We start from the raw sequence: 24,268 nt of genomic DNA, 5'->3' as shown, positions 1-24,268 counted from the left end.
ATTTGAAAAAGGAAAATAAGTATATATAATAGAAATGAAGGGATTAGTAATTGTGAAAAATATTTTGGCTTTATTTTTGTAAATACCATGATATGTGTTAGTAGCGAGAGTTAGTCAATCAAATAAGTGAAAATCAATAGTTGTCTACTAATTTAAATTTAATAAATTTTAGTTAATTTGATTTTTTTTCCTTATCAAAGAGAATCAATAATGATTCCGTATTTTTTTTGTTGGTGACTCGAACCTCTGACCTATTTGTTGGAGGAAAGTGTTTTAAGCTGCGTTTCGTTGTCGTAGTTAACTTGAGTTAAAGAGACCAAATTACACTTTTATTTGTATCCTTTTTTTTGAATTATTAATTTATAACTTTTCAATCACATATTTTTCTTTCTTCTTTGGTCAACTTTTGAATTACAATTTTTTTCTCTCATCCGGATCTCCCACACTCTCTCTTTATTCGTGCATCTTTTTTCGCTCTCGGTGATTTTGTCTGACGAAGGCGCGTTCATTGACATATCTATTAGCATATTTTTTATTCTCTATATTATATTCCTAGTCATTTTATCCATTTAAATCCAAAGTGTAAGGTGTAACGAGAGAGGTGCAAACAACACATACACAATGTACAAGGAAAAAATAAAAAGGGAAACGAACGAGCTTTCCTCATTCACTACTGTGCCTTGGACAAAACAGGGAAAGTCTAACAGACTAGACCAAAATAAAACACAAACTAAGTTAAACAAAAGAGAGGATAATTAAGAGGATCCAGGTGGGTACTTGAACCCGATGTGGGCAAAGTAGGCAATTGGGGCATCACGTATTTCTGTCACGATTTCCATGATTCGGGTCAAAGTCCTGTCTGCATCAAGGGATCCTGGTATAGTGGTTCGGGTTGAGTTGATCCTGCCCTGGATGGTTGGGACAACGGCTTCTCTACAGTCTCTGCCATCCTCATTCTGAAGGCAGATCATGTCGAAGCTCTTCTCAGGGACAGAAGGGTAGCCCACTCCTTCACTCATTCTGGGCAAAGACTGTGGGCAAATGGGCGAGGGAGAGTCGCTGTTGTGCTTTGTTGATGATGCATTGCAGCGAAGACCCCAAAGTTTAGCTTCTTCTTATGCTCCATGCACCACAGGATATAAAGCTCTTGTTGGGAATTAGTATTACTGTTGTCTTTCTTCCCAAAAAGGTTCAAGGACAGAATCCTATGGCAGATAATCTGCAATACTCGGACACGACACTTTGGGCAAAGGTGTCTGTGTCGACACGACACGACACGACACTTACTAGGACACTGGATCCTTGTCCGACTCGTAACTTGCATTTCGGACACGAGATTTTTGGCATTAGGTTTCTTGCAGTTTTTTAACAACCACAATTTGCATTTATAGCCGCAACTTTTGACTGTTTGACTTCACTAACTTAATTAAAGTAATAGCTGCTATGTAGTAACAGCCACATACTAACAGCCGCAATATTCCCGTAATAACTTGATGGTTTTTGGACTTTTAAATTATGAATACACTTTATAATTTATAATATATATATTTCTATTTACCGTATCCCCGTACCCGTGTCCAAAGTTAAGACGGTGTTCCCGTATCTAAAATTTTCAAAATTTAAGTATCGGACTCTCGGATCCGCACCCGAGTCCGATACCCGTACCCGTGTCAGGGTAACTTAGGGCAGATTCCAAGTGCCGGAGTCTTGAGCGATGTGCCCTTGGATGAGCATGCCTTGAACTCTCCCCCCATTGCCAGCTCTTGCCAGATCGTTTCCCACTTTGCCTGGGCAAATTCGGGCACCACCGTGCCCGCAGTCTTGTACTCCATGGTCATAACGCCTTTGGAGTTCATCATGCCTAGAGCCATGTTGAGCTCATTGATAGAGAGGGCATATCGTTTGCCCATCAATTTGAATTCTAGCACCACCGGGCCTTCATCCACACTCATTTCCTTGTAAAATTCTCCCTTCCACTCTAGGAACTTTTCCCATCCAATTGCTTCAAATTTCTCTTTTACTTGGACCGCCAATCCTAGCCGCTCCAAGGTCTCCATATCCACAGATTTGGGCACGACTAATTGTTGTGATTATGGCTTGCTTTCGTTTCTTTCTTGGAGTTGGAGGCTTGGAGCTTTCCCGTTTTTGGACTCACCAGCTCTTCTTCGGCGGCCTCCTCAGGTTCCACTTCGAAGGTAACGGAGCAAGGGCTTCCTTTTTCCGCTTCTTCTCCAGCGACACCGGAGCCCGGTGGTTCTTCAGGTACTGCCCGAACGTGTTCGAGTCACGCTGCTTCAGGTCCTCGTAGCGGCTCAGGTTCGACATCCTGCCGCCGGTGTTAACGTTGTTGTTCTCCGAGTTGGAGCTCTCCACCTCCTGGCACGACGACGAATCAATCACTAGCCATATACTCCCCCCGTCCCAGCCAAGACGCTACATTTGCTTTTCGGCACGGGATTTAAGGAGTTGTAGATTAATGTTTTAAGTGTGTAATAATAAAGTAATAAAGTATGAGAGAGAAAGTAATAAAGTGATAAAGTAAGAAAGAGAATGTAATAAAGTGATAAAGTAGGAGAGAGAATCTAATAAGGAAATACTTAATTAGTGTTAATTAAGTGTTTAAAATCCTTATTTTTGCCAAATATAGAAATGTAGCATCTTCGTTGGGACGGCCCAAAAAGGAATATGTAGCATCTTGGGCGGGACGGGGGGAGTATTATATAAGAAGAGAAATTGCAAATCGAAGATATGGTTCTATGGTTTAGATGATGAGGAAATTCGGAGCAATCAAACTTACAATAATATACTGAGCTAAAAAGGGAAAGGAAAATAGAGGCGTTGGGTTGATTGATATATCACAAGATTGCAGCCATTTTAGAGAGAGGTTAAACAAAACAAACTTATTTGATCCTCCTCTTTCAATTCTTTCTTTTTTTTATTTTTACTCTTGTTTTCTGGTTTAATATTTGATCAAATGGATTCCTAGATATGCCCATAGTTTTGACTGTTTGTAGCTGTCTCGATCCATGCTCACTGAGGCTAGATCCCCCTTCACCTTTTGGTTAACCACAACGGTTACCAAGTTGTATAGAAGATTACAAAAGACATTTCATAACATAGCATATCCAAATCACAATCAATTCAAATTCATACCATTGAATATATGATTTATTCCAATAACATGACATACATTAAGGTGGAGGTAGGTGCAGCTCTGCCCGTAAAGGGCGGTTGGAGAAGAAAGCTTGAATGTTGGCCAACATGAGATCCTCAAGCGCTCCCAAGGAGTCCGGAGTCAAAACAGCATGATGCGGAGACAACACAACATTATCCAACGCAAACAGCTCTTGTGGAACATGAGGCTCCTTCTCGAACACATCCAAACCAGCACCACCGATCTCACCTCTCACCACCATCTCAACCAAGCACTTCTCATCAACCAGCGCCCCACGCCCTACGTTCACGATTATGCCCGACTTTCCCAACGCACTCATAACGTCCTTATTGATCAAGTGGCGTGTCTCGTCTGTGAGGGCGCTGCAGACGATCAAAATATCGGCGTTGGATGCGAGGTGAGCAACATCGGCGTAGTAAGAATAGGAAACATTTGGCTTCATCTTTGTTGAGGTGTAGGCGATGCTGCACCCAAATGCCTCAAACCTCTTCGCCACTCTTGACCCGATGCTTCCTAGTCCCACTATCCCAACTCGTTTTCCACTCACCTGTGCATTTCAAAATTTGGAATTTGCTGTTGAATGTGTAAATTAATTCAAGATGTATGATTCAATCACTGTTGCAACTTCTAGTGTCTCAATGCAGGCATTTTAAATATGTACTGCATTTATATTCTCTCTTTCGATTCTTCACACTGTTTCTTGCTCTTCGGACAACTAGCGGTTCCGGCCATTTGATTTGGCAGTTGATAAAAAATTTCAAAGGCTTTCATGTCCCTACACTTTTTAATGTTATTTTATTTGATAATAAAAAATATAAATATAAATATAATATCTATTATAATTAATTTTTCAATTAATAATTTCGTCAATTTAATTTTAATTACAACTACAGTAAATCCTTTTTAAAATAAGTAAATTCTTATTAAAATAATACTCCTCCCTACATCCCACGAATCTTGACACGTTTAGTTTCGGCAAGTGTAAAAGTGATAAAGTAGGAGAGAGAAGGTAATAAAGTGATAAAGTAAGAGAGAGAATGTAATTAAGACCCCATATATTTAGACTAATTATTACTCCCTCCATCCCAAACGAAATGTCCTATTTTTTTCGGCACGGAGATTAAGAAATGTGTATAGAGTAGATAAAGTGGGTTGATGAAAATTATTTAAATATTAAGTATAGAGAGAGAGTGTATTGCCAAAAAAGGAAATAGAACATTTCGTTTGGGGCAACCCAAAAAGGAAAACAAGACATTTTGTTTGGGACGGAGGGAGTACCTTATTTGGAAATGTGTCAAGATTCGTGGGACGACCCAAAAAGAAATACGTGTCAAGATTCGTGGGACGGATGGAGTACTCAATAAATTAATCAACTCTATGAACTCATAAATTTCTAATGTCCCGACGTGGGTCAATTCAAAATCATCAATTTGAATAAAATAATAAATTATAATTCTTTAGAGAACCTCTTTATAAATATATAGGTCATGTTACTATTATAAATTAATAATTTACATTACAATTATTAATACTATGGTAATTTATTAAAATATGAATTTATTGTTGAATCATCTTCAATTTGATCATCATTAGGATATCTAGTAATATCAACCACAATGAATTGATAGATACATGCATTTGTTTAACTTAAATATTATCTCTCATTTGTCTTTACACACCATAAAATCATAAATTAAAAAGTTATTAATTTATCAATAAATTAATAAAATATTAATGGGTTATGTATCAAATAAGCCCATATCATAGAGACCCTTATCACGTTTAGATCCCTATAGTGAAAGTTGGGCCAACTAAACCCTCAAACTGCCTAATTTCAAACAATCGAGCCCTAGCCTCTAACGGTCAGTTGATGCCGTTTGTTTTCATTTTTTTTTAATCGGTGGGCCGCAGATGAATTCTATGCCGGAGCGGCTCTCAGTTCTTGGGCGAAAATATCTTGCCTCAAATCCAGCAATATCAGTTGGAGATCGACGCCATTATTTGCAAACATGTAATGATTGAGATGCACCAATTAGATTTGTTGAATTATGATAGCAAGGATTGGAGAATCGGTGATGAAAACATTGAGAGAGAAAGACGATCAAATCAAGAAAATGGCGAAATTGAATCTAATGCTTCAGGAAAAAGCTAAGGGCCTCTACGTTGAGAACCAGCTATGGTGAGAGATGGCGCAGACGAACGAGGCGGCGGGAAATTCCCTGTGCATCGACCTCCAACACACCCTCGCTCAATTCGGTGCGGCAGCGGCGGATGAGGAGGAAGTGGAGTCGTGCGACAGCTGTGATGACGGGAGAGATATCGCCGGCGGAGAGACGAACAATGAGAGGAGGCTGTGCCGGATATGGAACCGACATCGGCCACCGGAAACACTCTGATGCTTCATCTTCTTCGAGGGCTCGATTGGAGAGAAAGCCCAGATCTTTGCCCAACTTAACTATTTTAATTCAGTGATTGGGGGAATTCAGTGAAGGTTTTGAAGAAGAATTCTGTAAAATTGGGGGAGATACCATTGTTCAAGAGCTCAACTCTTGTTGGCAGCTCAGGTGTTCGACGAAATGCTGCAGAAGAGTCTAATGGTGGCAATGGCAGCGCTGCGTCTGCGGTTGTGCGAAATTGATGGAGAAATTGAATCTGATTGGGATGGAGTCTCGAAATCTGCTTCTGCGGTTGTTTCCAGCGAGCTTGGTGAAGAAGAAGAAGAAGAAGGGGTGGGTCCCACCACCAACGAAAAAAATTAATTTAAAATAGTTAACGGTGTTAAACGGCCGTTAAGTCGGAGGGGCTAATTGTTCGAAATTAGCCAGTTTAAGGGTTTAGTTGGCCCAACTTCAACTATAGGGATCTAAACGTGATAAGGGCCTCTATGTTAGGGGCTCATTTGATACTTAACCCAATATTCATTTGTTGATATATTAGTATATTGTTAATTTTTCGGCTCACAATGAATTGTTGATTCTTTTATCAGTTATTGGACATCTGTAGTGTTGAAATTAAGCTCTATAACATTGTGTTGAACTATTAAAGCATCCAGAGTGGGATGACTTGATAGGTGACTTGATAGAAGGGGGGACCACAATGAGTTAGAAGGCCACAATACGGTGACTTGATAGATGATTTGATTTTTTTAGTTTTGATTTTTGTATTTTTCATTTAAATTTAATTGCACAAATTTAAATAACACAATTTACTTCAAAAGTAAATTGCATTAAATTTAAAATCATAAAAATTACATTAAAAAAACTAAAGAGTAAAGACATAATTTAAAATTACTTAATTAAAACCTAAAAACATAATTAAAACCTAAAGATCTCCCGTTTCTTTCATCCTAGCTATGATCTTTGCCACCCGAGCCTTGTGGATTTGGAGGGTTTCCGGATCCATGACATCCGTCTTCATGAATAAGATCCGATCATCGTGGATCTCCCTCTTGAGCTCATTCTTTTTGGCGTACTCGCCGATGATTTTTTCCAGCTTGTCGTCTGACCTATCCAACCTCTCCTTGAATTCCAGTGGAGGCTCCGAGCTTTGCGGCGCCGACGCCTTCCCTTTCCCCTTCGCTTTTGCCGCTCTCGTCACCGCCTTCGCTGCCTTGTTGCCAATTGGCCGGGAAGACGTGATCTCCTCGCACGACGCCGAGGTAGTGAAGTCGCCCATCTCCGACGCCTTCGTCCTCTTGGAGGAATGGACATCTCCCTCAAGGTACATGGACTTGAACCTCCTATTGACGTGAAACATCCTCCATGCATTCCAGTAGTTGAAGGGGCTGGAAGTTGGGCTCCTAGATTAGAACTTGGGCCTTCTGATGGAGCATGTCGTCAGAATGGCCGGAAGGCCACTTGGCCGTCGTCTCCACCCAGATATTCTCCTATAACTTCACCTCCGCACTTACTCGGGCGAAGTGTCCCTTTATTTGGCGGGGTTTGAGGTTGACGCCGATGAGGGTGTTCACTCGCTCTAGAATCCATCCCCAATAGGCCTCCATCTTCTAGTCGACACCTTGGACGGCATCGTTGGTCTTGTTTGTCCAAATTCGGATAATAAGGTCCGTCTTCTCGAGGGTGTAGGTGTGCAGAGCGACCCTTCCTTCCTCCGGCATAGGAGCCGGCGCCTTCTCTTTGAAGGCCATAGCCTTCCACCGCCCTCCTTTCTTGGGCTTCGACGCATTGTGGGCGGGCGGTGCCTCCTCCTTCTCGCCGCTTTGACGAGGTTCCTCCTCCAAGTTGATACCCGCCAAATCGGGATGATAATCGCCTCCGCCGAAGAGGTCGAGAACCCAATTTGGGTCGTACCAGTTTGGATTGTATGGATCCATTTTTTTTATAGGAATTTGAGAGAGAATGAGGAAAAAGATAGAAGAAGATGATTGTTGTGATTGAAGAAGAAGAAGAAGGAGAGTATATAAAGAAGAGAGAGGGAAAAAAAAAAAAGGCAACAGTCGAATGACCGATTTTTCAAAAAATAAAATAAAAATGGCCGAATTTTTTAAAATTTGATTTTTTTTTATTAGGCGCGTGTGTGACACGCGCCATTTATCGAAGGGATCGTGGCTCACCCGATAAATTGGGGCATCCTCGAGTCGAGGCCGTCTGTAGTAGGGGACCCGATAGTGTGGGTGACTCGAGTAGCCCCATCGAGTCGCCCCGTGAATGCTCTTATAATTCTATTAGTTGTATGAGCATAAATTAAATGCTAGCAGTTAAGATCCACTTTAAGTTTGAGTTATTCTGCAACTTTCAAGATATTTAAGGGTCGTAATACTCTAAAACCAAATTGAGAATAGAAGTTTATGAGCTTTTCAAGGCTCATTAACGATGGAGGTTCAACAATCGATGAAGATTAATTGAATTTATTTATATCAATAGTTTCTGATCAGGTGGAAGAAAAGTCACCAAAATCAAAATCCATATTTCTGTTTAAATATGAATTGAAGCATGAAATATAAAGAGAAAATGTGCTTTGGAAAGTTAGAGTTTATTGATCTTGGATTTGATCTATTTATAGAGCTTACAATTCTACATCTAAACGTCATGTGAGAATTCATGAGATAGTAACAAACAATGATGAAATATATATATATAAATGATTTTCAGCCCTTAGATCATCAAGATCTACGGTTGATTCTATATATATAGTGGAGGGCTAGAATAAAAACACTCTTAAGTGTATAAAATATAAATGATTTTCAGCCCTTAGATCATCAAGATCTACGGTTGATTCGTAACCCTTTTGGATGAATTCGTGGTCCTGGGTTCGAATCCCAAAGGTAGCAAAAATTTATTTTTCACAATTCGTAACCATGTTGGATGAATTCGTAACTTTGTTGGATAAAATTCGTACATTAAAAAACGTTTATATTCATATTTTAAGAAGTGTTTTTACCGTAGCCCTCCCCTATATATATATCAATATCTCTTATAACAAGTTTTTTAGAAAATCTATTAGCTTACTTCTATTAAATACTCCCTCCGTCCCACTTCAATTGGCACACTTGCATTTTTTGTTTGTCCCACTTCAATTGGCACTTTCCAAAAATAGCATGTGGTCCCTACATTCTCTACACACATTAAACAAATGGCCCCCACCCACTTTACACACTCAACCATTTATTCTTAATCTCCGTGCCCGAAGTAAAAGTGTCAATTGAAGTGGGACAGAGGGAGTACTATAATTTATTGAATAGATGTATTTATTTATAAGCCTTATCAATAGCTATAGATATTTCACTAAATCAATGCTATAATTTATTGAATAGATATATTTATTTATAAGCCTTATTAATAACCATAGATATATCACATAAATTTAGTAAAATATCTAATAAATTAATATATTTTTATAAATATATAACATGTAAAATAATATTAAAATAAAATATGTAAAATAGGTAAAAATAGGCAATCCACCATGACTCTTTTTCTACTCCCTCCGTCCCACCTTCATAATCCACTTTACTTTTTCACACATATTAAGAAAATACAATTAATATTGCTTGGAAAATACAAAATATATATAATTATTCAATTTGCCTTATTTATCTATATTTGACTATATTTAAATAAGGTTATTTTAATAAAAAAAAGATTAATGCTAATTTAATTTAAGAAGTGAATTATATATCAAAACATCTAAAACATGAATAAGGGACTATGAAAATGGGACATAGAGAGTATTAGTATAGATGAGTATTTTTATATATGCATTATCAAAGGTGGATAAGCTTATATATTAATTGTAAATTCAGTTTTAAACAATTATTATCAACATTTAATTTTTTAAAAATGTTCAAATCTAATTTAAAATAATAATTTTAAAATGTACAAGAATATTTTTCTGAACCCAGAACATACTTTGTTTTTTTTTTTTTTTGACTGATCGTATTTTCAGGGACGTTTACTTTGCATGATAGATAAGATGCATTAATGAATATTTTTATCCTCAATATTACTATTTCTACAATCTCACTATTTCAATTAGATAAAACTAATTTAAATCATAGAAATAATTAAGAACTTTGGAATATTTTAAAATTTTAATCTATTAAAATAAATAAAAATTTATTTTACTATTTTTATCGGTAAGAGTAATCTTTCAAGGTAAAAAATTCCCTTTGGTGATATGGGTATTATCAACTACTTTTGATGGCTACCTTTTAGCTACATGTATTTGTTCAATTGTCTTTTTTTTCTTTGAGCTTATAAGTTTTACTCATATTTTAGTGAATTATAGAGTCCAATTTCCAAACTTCAGCTATTACAAAATACTCCATTTTCATAACAAATATAAACGACAAATTTAAATGAAAAAAGAAAGATTATATGGAAACAAACCTTTGCACCCAGACCATACTCTTTCCTAACGGGCCAAGACCCGGCCCGTACAAACCGATCAGCAGCGGAGACCCGTCGCAGTACATCAATCGCGAGCCCGACGGCGTAATCCGCCACATCGTCGGAGAAGGAATCTCCGGCAGTGGTGAGGCGGACGCCGCGACGGCGGCATGCGGCGAGGTCAAAGTGGTTGACGCCGGCGCTGGAGCCGATCACGCACTCGAGGGCGGGGTACCTGTCGAGGTCGTCGGCCGTGACGGGCGTGGGCCCCGCGCACAGCATGAGGCGCGCGGCCTTCGAGAGGGTCGGGAATGACGGGTCGGGTGGTTCGTCGCTCGGGTCGAGGACGGTGTATCTGGCGCGGAGGAGAGGGAAAATCGGTAGCTTGAAATTCGGGAGGTGGTGGAGAATAAGCAGTGGCGGCGTTCCTTTGGGCTGGTGGCCTTCGTCGTCGTCGGCGGCGGCCATGTTGCAGAAGATCGTGGGAATAGCATTGCGTTTCGTGAGCAAAAATATTATTTATGATTTAAGGCTGATTACCTAATTGGTGGAAGAAAAAAAAACTACTTGCTGATCTTGTCTTTTCCTTTCTGGGCAGAATCTTCAATGTTTTTTTATTCTCATGTCAGTTCACATTTTGGATACACACAAAACTTGTAATGGATTATTAATTCAGCAGTCGACATTTTCTATGGGTTTGGATACACACGATAACTATATTTATGTCTCGATTCTTTCGTCAATGTCGTTGCATTATCTCTCCTTTTTTAAAGTATTCTTTCTTCTATATAATTGTATTATATCTCCTTTTTTAAAGCCCCTGTGAGTGTTATCCAATTCGCTACTAAACTTCAAAAGAAGTTTTTATGGGTAAAAAAATAATAAAAACACGATTGGTTGGGTTAAGTGAAAGATTGAAGGAGGTTTAGGGGTGAGAGATTTGAAGATGTTCTATCTCTTACTACTATTTACAAGTGGTTGTGGAGATGGTTGCGAGGCTAATTCTCTTTGATTAAAAGTTCTAAAGTCTAGGTATGGTGTGTTGGGCAATTAATGATGAGGGTTTTGGTTGGAAGAATAATTTGAAATCTTTATGGTGGAGGGATCTTACTTTCTTGTGGAAAGGGTTGGAGGGGAGGATTTTTTTGTCATAACTTGTTGCTTTTGTTTGGAGAAGGAAATATTGCTCGCTGGGAAGATTCTTGAGTTGAAACAAGTGTTGTGTTGTGTTGAGGTAAAAGTTTTGTGCTCTTCTTAAATTGTCAACACAAAAGAATTGTAAGGTGAAGGACATGGGCTTTAGGCAAGGCCGGTCTTATACCTCACATGACCCTAAGCAAAAATTATAAAATGAGCCTTTATATAATTTTCTTTTATATTAACGATACAATAATATTAATATATTAACTTAATCGTTTTCAGCCAATTATTTAAGAGTTTCCAAACAAAAGATAAGGCACTAAGAATTCAACACTAATGGTATAATCTAAATGACAAAAAAAAAAACCTTCACCATATCAGCACATGTCTTGAAATTCTATTTTATTGTTAAGAATAAAAATTATATATGTACTACATAAAAAAATGCCCCCCTCCCCCCCCCCCCCCCTCCCCAAAAAAAAATAGGGCTCTAAGTGGGAGCATATTGAGCATGTGTTCAGGTACGAACCATGGATTTAGGGAGAATAATTCTTGGGTTTGAGACTTTAAATGGAATAGAGTGTTTAATTCAATTGAAATGAAAGAATTTTTGAAATGAACAAAGTGGAGCCGGATTCATTTACATGGTAAAGCTCAAACGATGAAATATTTTCAACAAAATCAATGTACATCTCCCTATCCAATGCGGTCTTTGCGGAGGACAATGTTTGCTAAATTGTGGTGCAAAGGTGTCCCAAGTAAGGTCTATTCTTTTATTTGGAAGGCCTTATGGAATTGAGCTCTAACTAGAGATAATTTGGAAAGAATGGGGATTGTTTTAGATGGTCAAGATAAAAATGTGTATTTTTTGTTCCTATCCTTTGGATGACATTGATCATCTATTGTATTCGTGTAATCTTTCTTCTGATGTGTGGCGAAAGTGTTTAGGATGGTTTGATCTTCAAATGGTTAGATGCAGCGTTCTTAGATGTCATTATATTTAATTTGTTGGTGTTGGGGATGAATCCAACAATTACGGATAAGGACGTCGGGGTCGTCCGATACAATGGGCACTAGCAACCTGAAACACGAACAACGTTAGAGCCCTTCTTGGAGCACTGGTGGGGGTGTCGATGGAAGGGTTTCCGACGCTCAAGTCAGTAAATAATATTAATAAAAATCGTATTGAAAGCAATTGAAAGTAAATGAAAGGGTAAATCGGGTCGATCTGGTCGACGGATTTGAAGGCGATTGAGCAATGAGTGAGGCCGTTGGGTCGTCCCGGTTGATCTGATCACCGGAAAACCTAAGGCTGAGAGCGTGGAGGCAGAATAGTGCGAGTGGGGAGAGAAGAGTGAGAGAACGTGTTGGAGTGCCAATGAATGTGTCCTCTATTGACCTAATTCGTCTTTATTTATACCGTGATGGCCTAACGGCTAGGGTTTTGATGACATCTTCCCTTAAACCCTGGTTGTTCCGATATTTGTGGGATTGATATCATTGATCTGTTTCCTGCCTTCCTCCCCAAGTCACTGCCATATTTAGGGTTTGGGTCGATAGGCCTTGACGACCTAGAGCACGGGTTGAATCAATTGAAATTAATTCTATTTTTTGGATTGGGCTTGACGTTTGGGCCGCGAATATTTACTCGAATGGGCTATACGAATTTTGCCCACTACAGTTGGCATCCAAACGGGAAAGACAAAGAAGAAGATTTTCAATATCATTTGGCAATGTGTTGGTTGGAGCATTTGGAGAGCTAGAAATGATGTCATTTTCAACGATATCAAACCGGAGGTGGAAAGCATTGTGGAAGAAGTCAAATTTAGATCTTGTAAGTGGATTCACTCTTTCTTCGATTTTTCTTTTGATCATTCTCTTCATGGTTGGTGGTCTAGGCCAATTGTATGTATTCCGTCTATCCTTGAATAAGATGAATTGTTATAATTGGATCGTTTTGTAAGAGATTCGAAAACCCCTTATACTCGCTTTATTTAGTACTCCCTCTGTCCGCCAAAAGTAGACCATTTTTACTATATTGGGCGTCCGCAAAGAGTATACCACTTTCCTTTTATGGAAATGGTCCCACCACCCACTTTAATCTTTTATCCTTACAAACACTCTTTATTTACAAAAAACTCACCCCAATTCAATCTCAACCACACATCTAATAAAGTGGTGGGACCCTTTCTCCACTACATCAAAATCATCACCAATTTTATTAAATCTCGTGCCCAACCAAAGTAGTCTACTTTTGGCGGACGGAGGGAGTATATCTTTTTGATCTTCTAAAAAAATATTTGGTTCCAAAGCTTGTATTTGATGGATGCTTCCACCGGCACAAAAAAGTTAGTTTTAAGTTTGGAAACTACGGGAGAGCAAAAATCGGTTTCCAAAAAGTTGGTGAGAAATTAGTTTCAAATTGGCACCCATCTTCACATCAGACGCTATGGATAGGGTTGTATATGAACCGAGCCGAGCCAAATACCTCCAGGCTCGGGCTCAGTTCGTGAAAATTAGGCTAGGCTCGAGTTTGGCTCGAGCTCAAATTCGAGGTTTAAATTGAGCTCGAGCTCGGCTCGGCTATATAATACTAAGCTCGAATTTGGTTCGAATTCGGCTTGTTAATTATTCGTTTATCTCAAGCTCGAGCTCGGTTTGTATTTGGCTCAATTTTGGAGCTCGATTTCAAATTTGAATTCAAATTCGAGCTCGATTTCAAATTTAGGCTCGAATTCTAGCTCGGTTTGTGAATTAATAATATTTTCTAATGATTTTCTTAATCCTTGTGCAGAATTCAATTAGCCTATATAATTGGGATGAATGAAGTATTTTGAAAAAAAATTGATTCGTATAATATGCATCAAAGAATAAAAGTTCTAGAAAATCTTTTTTGCTAATATGCATAAAAAAAATTTAGAAAATCTTTCTTGCTTAGTAGAAACTTAAAATAAAAAATAGATGGATATTTTGATTAACATTTTAACTAGCTAATAATGAGCGTTGATAAAAATATGTTGTTAATTGAGATATTGGTCATTGATTTGACTCAAATACAACTATAAAAAGTCACCTTTATTTGAACATTATAGGATTAGTGAGATCTACTTATATAAGTTAAAAAAAATTATGAATGTTATCTTTTAAGTTATGAAAGTATTAATAATTCTATTATAATTGTATAATGTAAAAATACATTCATCTTTAAAAAGTATAGATTACTTATACTTTTTTAATAATTTAGTTAAATAACTATTATCCTCAATAGTACTATTTCTACCATCTCACTATTTCAATTAAATAACTATTGCACGGGAGCAAAACTAGCTAGTTTGGTAAAACAAAGCTCTTTTATAATAATTAAGTATAGATATTATTAGTATAGTTCATTTGTGTCACAACCGGACGTAACTAAGGATAGGTAAGCCGGGAAACCGTGACTAGGGAAGGAAAATTAGGAAAGGAGATAGAATTGGGTGATAAATGATAATAAAGGATTTGAATTAAGATTGAGATATAATATGAGAACAAGTCACACATATATAGATAATAGAACGTGCTTCATTTATGAAGACATGTATCGCCAAGAGTTTATTTAGTAAATATGACAAAGCTCCGCACGACGCCCCATCATCACCCATCACTGCTCAACCTGCACATTTAGAAATATATGCAGGGCTGAGTACAAAATACTCAATAGACATATGCCGAAAATCACATACATATTTAATTAAATTGTAAATTGTCATGCCATTTCAAAAGTATAGCAAGGGATTTTTATTTAAAAAGGCCCAAGCATGCTAAATTCATTTGTGATTCTAAAGTTCGACAGATCAGTCTAAATTCTTTTGTATTCTATCATATCTGAAGCTGTGTGCCGGAGAGGTGGCCACCTCTCACGGACACTTGACCGGCCAACCCGCTCGATGACTCACGGTCACTGTGTACACTAATGCTGGCAGGATAGCTATCCGCTCAGGATCCGAATTCAATTATAAACAAGCAAATAGATATCATACTAAAATCTAAAACATTTATGGCAAGACAATAGTTGAAATAATTTCAATTTAAATATTTCTAAAAATAATAACTTGCTCGAATGTAAACATTTACTTTGCTTGATATATATTTATGAAAGTAATGTCTACCTGCTTGTAGAGTTTCACTACTAAGGCAGTGATTCTTCTGAGAGCACTGACTCCCACGCTTGACCTTTTATTATGAGAATATAAGATAAGACATTCAGAAATCCTCAATTAATGAGAATGCATGTTTACTATGAAGTCATTATTAATCGAGAAATTATTATTCTAAGATAATAATCTAAGTAGTTTTATTAATAATCATGACTATGATTACATAATAAAACTAAAGTAAAGACTTAACTAACGAGTTGGATTAATAGCATGTATTAATAATCTAGTACCCTTCTTTAATAAATCAGTGTTATTCCAACTAACTCCAAAGTCTAAATAAATCGAATTAATAACTTAATTAATCCAAATTAATACTAATTTGAATTAAAGATTAATTGTGTTACCAAAATCTAATTTAAGGAAATAATTAATAGATTAAGTAATTTAATCAATTCTAATTAAAAATAATAATTAGACATAATAGGGTTCCAATAATTAATTAATTAAAGGAACTAAGTAATTAATAAAACTTAGGCAAATTAATACTCCCTTCGTCCCAGCTTTTTGTATCCACTTTTAGTTGTAAATACAACTAAAAGTGGATACAAAAAGGTGGGACACAACTAAAAGTGGATACAAAAAGCTGGGACGGAGGGAGTAATTAATCAAGGCTTAACTTAAAATTGACCAAATTCAGCTATATAGAAAGAAAAAAAAGACCAAATGAGCCCAATCCACACACACACACACACACACATATATATATAGGGAAGGGCTAAAATAAGAGCATTTCTTAAGATATAAAATAAGAATCATTTTCAGCCCTTAGATCATCAAGATCTACGGTTGATTCATAATCTTGTTGCATGGATTTATGGTCTTGAGTTCGAATCTCAAAGGTAGCAAAAAATTATTTTTCACAATTCATACATTTATACAGCGAATTCATACGTGTTCTACATAAAATTCATACATTAAAAATTGCTCTTATTTTTTATTTTAAGATGTGCTCTCACGGTAGCTCACCCCTATATATATAGGGGCGCGCTCGAGTGAGACCCCCTATTTTTCGTGTAACATGAGTACAATGAATAAGACATATAATACTAATGAACAAAACGTATATCTAATGAACAAGATGTATATACTGATGAAAAATAAAATTTAAAAAATTCGTAATGAACAAGACATATATACTGATGAACATGGCCGTATATACTGATGAACAATGCAGTATATACCGATGAATAACAAAATTTAAAATATTCTGCTCCCTCCAGGATTCGAATCCTGCGAAAAAAAATCACCCTCCAGATACAATATCAGCCATAGGATTGATAAAATAAACGCACCAGATCGTGCCCTAGATCTCACTAAAATTAGGGGGTCTCATTGGAGCGGCCCCCTATATATATATATATATATATATATATATATATATATATATATATATATATTAAATCAGCCCAAAGTAAGCCCCCAATTTTCAATTTTTAAATAAGGGTGATTCTATTCATCGCCCTCATTTTACTCCTTGTAGCCTCTTTTTTAAAATACTAATAATAATTAATGAGAAATTTACTATTTCACCCTATATTCTATAGCCTCAAATTAAATTAAAATTTAAATTCATCTTTTCAATTAGAGGCTATACGTTATGCTTATCCATTTCCTTCCTGAGCGCACTGACCCTCACCAAACTCCCAATGGTGTTAACAGCAAGCTTCAAGTCCACATGATTATACTGATCAAATGATTCCTAATGTGAAGCTACCTGATCCAAAATCAATGAACTTAAAGCAGCCTTCTTCACTACGTGCAAATGCGAGTCTGGTGGGGTCAGAAGAGCTAATAATTCTGGAACACTAGATAGGTTTGTTGGTTCTCCCTTTAGTGGGTTATATCCCATCAATAGCCACACGAAGAGACGGAACTTCCCCATCTCATCCACGTTCATTGTTTCTCAGAAGCTGCTGTAAATGGCAATGGATTGGATATAGATAGAGTATCCCCGAAGAGCTCTGAAGACAGATCAGACCATTCAGGAGAAAGAACTTTGAACTCAGGTGGTCTGGATCTGATGTCCCCATCAAGAAATGGTGGTCTTCGCCTGCGGCAGATCCATCTTCAATGGCTAAAAAGAAATAATGAATTTAAAATTTAATTCTATTTGAGGCTATAGAATATAGGGTAAAATAGTAAATTTTTAATTAAGTATTATTAATATTTTTAAAATAGGCTACAAGGAGTAAAATGGGGGCGATGAATAGAATCACCCTTTAAATAAAACCCTTGTCCCAAATAGTAGTCCAAAAGAAATTTGGTAGCCTATCTTCTATCTTTTAATCGGCTCTCCCCCAAACTTATAAGAACTCACGCCTTTCTCTCTCTACCGACACACATCTCTCTCTCTCTCTCTTGCGGCTCTCCTTCTCTCTCCCTTACTCACGGTTTTGCCGCTGCCGCCTGAGGTCAGCGAGGGTCCGGTGCAACCACCGCCGTCCGCCGACACGTCAAACCTGGAAAGCTTGGTTTTTTGTATCCTTAGTGATTGAAAAGCTCTATTTCTGATTTTTGTTGAAAGCTTGATGCGTATAAGAATTCTCTAAACTGCAAAATTAATATATGATTTGTCTATGAATTTCTACTGAATATAGACACTTGTGTGATGAATGAAGTTGAAGAACCAAGAGATTAGTATAGCATATACCTTGTTCTTCTGATGTAATTGGTTCTATTGAAGCTTTAAAAAAAAAATAGCTCTGCACCTTAGGATTTTGATGAGTGAAATTGTTGATTTGAGCTGAATCGTTGGCGTGATTATAAAGAGGAATTCCGCAGACAACGAAATTCATTATGAAGAAAATTTTCGTAGAGAGGTTGATGGCTTTACTGTGGAAAGTTGCAGCCTTTGAAAAAAAATGCAGATTATTCGGGATAATGTTGTAGAGAGTTGGAGAAGTGATTGAAAAGAAAATGCCAGCCGCTTTTGAAAAACAAAAGATTTATACGTAAGAAAATCTGCTTCTTTTGAAAAGAAGAATTGATGCAATAATGATGGGTTGGAGGAGGTGGTGGAATAGTGTAGTAATGTAACTATTTATCATGATCTAATTTATCATAGTTGTACTCGTTGCTGTAATAACTCACCAATCCTCGCTGATTAAATACTCGTCGTATTTATATAAATTAAATCCTCAAGGTAAAGGCCCTTTCATTCCCTCTAGCCCGTGTACTCCTATGGTCTCCGATGAACTACCTGTATTATCTTCAAAACCTAATTGTGATGCTTACCCCGATTCATTTTTTCTTTGTGAGAAAAATTGGCAACATAGGGAAATGAGTGATCGTGAGTTGAGGATGATGAAGATCCTGGTTCCTGCCTATTTTCTGGTGAGATCTACCCTAAGCCCTAATCTGGTCTTCACGGTAGATATATATGTGGCCGAGCCCTTGTTCTTAAGTTGGTATAGGCTGTTGCATGTGGAATTTGCAGTGTTTGTACTATGTGCTATGTGTGATTATGTGGGTCTGAAATGATGAAAACATGCTCATACTTTTGGTCCCTATTCTATTGTGCATCTATACTTTTGGTCCCTATTCTATTGTGCAACTAGATCACCCACACTTGTACAAACTGATTCAGTTTGTAGGCTCTGTATTGCCCTAAACCACCCCAGATCATTGATGTTTGTATCTGGGGAGTTTGGTGGTTGATGCACCAAATGAATGTCAAAGCCATCTGCTGATGCTGCTACCCTGAAATCTGGATCCGAGTCTTGAATGTAAGGCCTAGCATTTATCTTGTTGTATATAGATGGTTTTGCTAGCATTTGCTGGCCACTTTGCTTTAATAGCAGGAACAATCTGAATTTTAAAAATAAAAACATTCAGACTTTGAAACAAATGCATACACTGCCATTTAGCAATACATTCCATGCATTTAGCAATACATTACATTAACTAAGCATATATTGAAGTGAATTGAACTTGGTACATGCTATTGTTATATTTAGAGCATATATTATTTACCTTATGTACCTGATTGATTAGGTAATCTTTCACTACTTGTTTGGTGATGCTTTGTATTGGTTTCCATTCCATTGTACCTGCTGCCCTGTTCTTACTCTTCCTTTTAGCTGGCACCAATTCAGTGAATAGAAAAATTCCAATTTTTTCTTCAAACAAGCAACTACCATCACTACTAAAAACTAGCCTACATACAACACACATGAACATCACCTTGGTGATGAACTTCTTGCTCTTGCATGTCCTATGAGGTTCTATCTCTTCAGGAGTCGAATAGAACCTTTGTGCAATTTTTGTGATGTAGAACCATTTCTCATCAATGTGGACTGTATTATGCATGCTTTTAATGTTAAAAATCCTTGACATCATCTAATTATACGCAGCGGAAATACAATCAAGGATAAGATCTAGATTTATAATTATATTCATGTGTAGAGATAAAACACACAACAGTTAAAATAACTTACTTGTTGTGTGGTAGAACGATCGTGACGTTTCCTGCAGTTGAATCCACTACTAGAAGTATCCACGTGTATGCAGACTCGATGCAGGAACAATTCCAAGTGCAAGTTTCAATCACAGAAAGCTAGGAAATCCTGATTGAATACTAAAGTGCTCTATGTGTTTTCTCTCTTGTGTTTTCACGTATCTGACAAAAAAATATATTCATATTCTTATAGGAATAATAATCGCCCCTTAACCCTAGGTTAATAGGCCGGACCTTTTCTTTTGTCTACAATTAATTAGTCCAATAGTCCAACTAATAGCTAATTAATTAGGTTATTAGAATATATCATATATATCCTAATCTAGTCCATTAAAATATCTTTCAATCTCCCACTTGGACTAGCTAGTATTAGATTAAACACCAATCACTATCTTTGCACCTTTGAGCGAATCAACAATACACAAAAAGTGTGACCCAATAGGCCTCCATTATCGTTAATAATCAAATTAAAGTCTACACAAAACTCCTAGACTGCGCTGTGTAGCGAACTCGATATATGAAGAACGTTTACGTGGATTATGTAAACAAACCTTTATATGAAGTTTATGTAATATCCTTTCATTTACTGATTGGGCGTATTTATACGCATTTATTTGGGGGGTTTTGGTATGGTTTCTATGTTTAATTCGTGTTAAATATCGTCTTTTGGATATGAATTATGGTCTTATATGAATTTTGATGGTATTTGATAGGTTTTGGAGAAGAGTATTGATTTTGAGAAGAGTTTTGAAGTGGTGAAGCTGTGTGAAGAGGAAGCTGTGCACGTCTGCCATGCGGTGTGCCCATTCTGCCTGGACGTGGTCTGAATCCAAGCAATTATGATGAAAGTGCCGAGAAGAAAGGAATGTTGGGCTGCCATGTTTGATTTGGGCTGAATTATTTCTTTATTTTGATCAAAGGCCTTATGTGCCACTTTTTGTTAAGTTATATTAGATTAGGTTTTATTTTAATTAATTTCCTTGGCTTATACGCCACCTGTTAGTTCCCTTAGATTAGGTTAGTTTATCTTTATATATATAATAATTATAGTTTATTTACAACACATCATAACAGCCGCAACTTTTAGCAGCAGATTTCTGGACGTGATTTTGGAGCTTTTCTATTCTGTTTATTTCTTTCATCTTTTTCGTGCATTTATTTATTTATTTATTTATTTTGTTTAATTATTATGTTTTCTAGCTAAATTCGTTTATTCCGGCAACGATTAGGGAAGCACTAGCAAAATTATTCAGTGAGATCTAATTGTTCTTATACTTTATTTTATGCTTACATCTGCGATTCTCCATGTTTAATGATATTAATTATTTTAATCCATTAGATAGTTGCAAATATTTATTGGGTTGGAATTAATTATCACTACAAAAAAATCGTTGATTACCGACGGCGAAATGCCGTCGGTAACAAAAGACGGCCGCCGGTAAATAGTGTTACCGGCGGCGTTACCGGCGGCAACTCGCCGTCGCTAAACGGTTCGTCGGCAACGCCATTACCGACGGCGATCGGCCGCCGCCGGCATTTCCGCCGTTAAATACCGCCGTTGAACGGCGGAGACTTGCCGGAAAATTACCGACGGCGAGATCACCGTCGGTAATTTCCACCGGACGGTGGTGGCGCACACGCCGGGGTTGTTCACGATATTACCGAGGGCAAAATGCCGTCGGTAATTACCGACGGCATTACCGACGGCATTTGCCCTAGGTAATATTTTTTAATTTATTTTTTTAATTTTATTTTTTTTATTTATTTATTTTATTTATTTATTTATTTTATTGTATATCCACAATTTATTTCGGTATTTATACAGTATTGCATAATTTAGACGAACTTCCCAGTCGGTCACCCATCTTAGTTGTGCTCTAAGTCAAGCACGCTTAACCTTGAATTTCTTTTCGAATGGTCACCAGTACAGAACACTCGTATTATTGATATATATAGTATCAATTAATTCATTTAAAGTCTACTTCAATATACAATATCATATATATTCATAACCTTAGAATATGTCGAGATGATATACAAAAAATGTTGTTAATTACGGATTGGGCTCGTTTCCGTTCTTATTTTTATGTCGGAAAAATATTTATTAATTAATTTATTATTAATTTTTGAATTTTTTTTTTTTTTTTTATCAATCTAGTTTATACACCATTCATAACCTTAGTGTTGATTGATGAGTGAATCACTAATCAAATTAACATTCTTAAGTTATAATTATAAGTTACTTACTAAGAATCTTGAATTCTTAGTAATAATATTAGATTAGTGATGATTGATGAGTGAATCACTAATCAAATTAACATTCTTAAGTTATAATTATAAGATTCTTACTAAAAATCTTGAATTCTTAGTAATAATCTTGGATTAGTGATGATTGATGAGTAAATCACTAATCAAATTAACATTCTTAAGTTATAATTATAAGATTCTTACTAAGAATCTTGAATTCTTAGTAATAATCTTGGATTAGTGATGATTGATGAGTGAATCACTAATCAAATTAACATTCTTAAGTTATAATTATAAGATTCTTACTAAGAATCTTGAATTCTTAGTAATAATCTTGGATTAGTGATGATTGATGAGTGAATCACTAATCAAATTATCATTCTTAAGTTATAATTATAAGATTCTTACTAAGAATCTTGAATTCTTAGTAATAATCTTGGATTAGTGATGATTGATGAGTGCATCACTAATCAAATTAACATTCTTAAGTTATAATTATAAGATTCTTACTAAGAATCTTGAATGCTTAGTAATAATATTGGATTAGTGATGATTGATGAGTGAATCACTAATCAAATTAACATTCTTAAGTTATAATTATAAGATTCTTACTAAGAATCTTGAATTCTTAGTAATAATCTTGGATTAGTGATGATTGATGAGTGAATCACTAATCAATCTAACATTCTTAAGTTATAATTATAAGATTCTTACTAAGAATCTTGAATTCTTAGTAATAATCTTGGATTAGTGATGATTGATGAGTGAAACACTAATCAAATTAACATTCTTAAGTTATAATTATAAGATTCTTACTAAGAATCTTGAATTCTTAGTAATAATATTAGATTAGTGTTGATTGATGAGTGAATCACTAATCAAATTAACATTCTTAAGTTATAATTATAAGATTTTTACCAAGAATCTTGAATTCTTAGTAATAATATTAGATTAGTGTTGATTGATGAGTGAATCACTAATCAAATTAACATTATTAAGTTATAATTATAAGTTTCTTACTAATAATCTTGAATGCTTAGTAATAATATTGGATTAGTGATGATTGATGAGTGAATCACTAATCAAATTAACATTCTTCAGTTATAATTATAAGATTCTTACTAAGAATCTTGAATTCTTAGTAATAATTTTGGATTAGTGATGATTGATGAGTGAATCACTAATCAAATTAACATTCTTAAGTTATAATTATAAGATTCTTACTAAGAATCTTGAATTCTTAGTAATAATATTAGATTAGTGTTGATTGATGAGTGAATCACTGATCAAATTAACATTCTTAAGTTATAATTATAAGATTTTTACCAAGAATCTTGAATTCTTAGTAATAATATTAGATTAGTGTTGATTGATGAGTGAATCACTAATCAAATTAACATTATTAAGTTATAATTATAAGTTTCTTACTAATAATCTTGAATGCTTAGTAATAATATTGGATTAGTGATGATTGATGAGTGAATCACTAATCAAATTAACATTCTTAAGTTATAATTATAAGATTCTTACTAAGAATCTTGAATTCTTAGTAATAATTTTGGATTAGTGATGATTGATGAGTGAATCACTAATCAAATTAACATTATTAAGTTATAATTATAAGATTCTTACTAAGAATCTTGAATTCTTAGTAATAATCTTAGATTAGTAATAATCAATGTTTAAATTTTCACTTGTATTTCAATATATATTTGATTTCAATGTTTTTGTATTTTTATCTTTGATCAATTTATTAGATGATAAATGAAAAAAAAATTTAAAAAAAAAAAATAAAAATAAAAAATAAAAAAAATTTAAAAAAAATTAAAAAAATAAAATTAATTACCGACGGCAAATGCCGTCGGTAATTAGCATTTGCCATCGGTAATTAGCGGCGGAAAAATGCCGTCGGTAACGTTGGCCGGACGGCGGTTGTGATATCGCCGGATGTCACCGGCGGTGGCGATTAGCGGGGCCGATTGCCGCCGGTAAATACCGACGGCAAATGCCGTCGGTAATAAATAATATATATGTATATTAATATATATTTAAATTAGCGACGGCGTAACCGCCGCTAATTAGCGGCGGCCGTTTTGCCGTCGGTAATTCGCCGGTAATAGTCAAATGGCGGGTCGCCGTTTTTGCCGCCGCCGTGCCGTCGGTAATTGCCGGCGGCGGCGCCGCCGTCGGTAGTTTTCGTCGCTAT

The 24,268-nt window shown here is 36.0% G+C and overlaps 1 protein-coding gene across 2 annotated transcripts; it reads right to left on the bottom strand.

Moving 5' to 3' along the window:
• Positions 1 to 615: 615 nt before the first annotated feature.
• Positions 616 to 10,728, bottom strand: LOC131026344 (glyoxylate/hydroxypyruvate reductase HPR3). 2 transcript variants are annotated; one of them, XR_009102250.1, is made up of 4 exons: positions 10,024 to 10,728; positions 3,191 to 3,722; positions 1,869 to 2,376; positions 616 to 1,031 (listed from the first exon to the last, which is right to left on the bottom strand). XR_009102250.1 is itself a non-coding variant. In XM_057956202.1 (3 exons), the coding sequence occupies exons 1-2, from the start codon at positions 10,489 to 10,491 to the stop codon at positions 3,192 to 3,194; spliced, it is 999 nt and encodes a 332-aa protein (XP_057812185.1). In that variant the 5' UTR covers positions 10,492 to 10,728; the 3' UTR covers positions 616 to 2,376; position 3,191. The 2 variants fall into 2 exon arrangements, 1 of the variants encoding a protein (XP_057812185.1); XM_057956202.1 differs by having other exon boundaries at positions 616 to 2,376.
• Positions 10,729 to 24,268: the final 13,540 nt, after the last annotated feature.

This window comes from Salvia miltiorrhiza, chromosome 1 (assembly GCF_028751815.1).
Source record: "Salvia miltiorrhiza cultivar Shanhuang (shh) chromosome 1, IMPLAD_Smil_shh, whole genome shotgun sequence".
Classification (NCBI taxonomy): Eukaryota; Viridiplantae; Streptophyta; class Magnoliopsida; order Lamiales; family Lamiaceae; genus Salvia; species Salvia miltiorrhiza.
The sequence above is the reverse complement of the archived record's forward strand: the minus strand, read 5'-3'. Positions and strand labels throughout refer to the sequence as shown.

Excerpts from the sequence above, each read along its gene's own strand:
- LOC131026344 (XM_057956202.1), bottom strand. The coding sequence starts at position 10,491 with ATGGCCGCCGCCGACGACGACGAAGGCCACCAGCCCAAAGGAACGCCG. Across the intron at positions 3,723-10,023 it reads AGTATGGTCTGGGTGCAAAG|GTGAGTGGAAAACGAGTTGG; the intron begins GTTTGTTTCCAT and ends TGAAATGCACAG.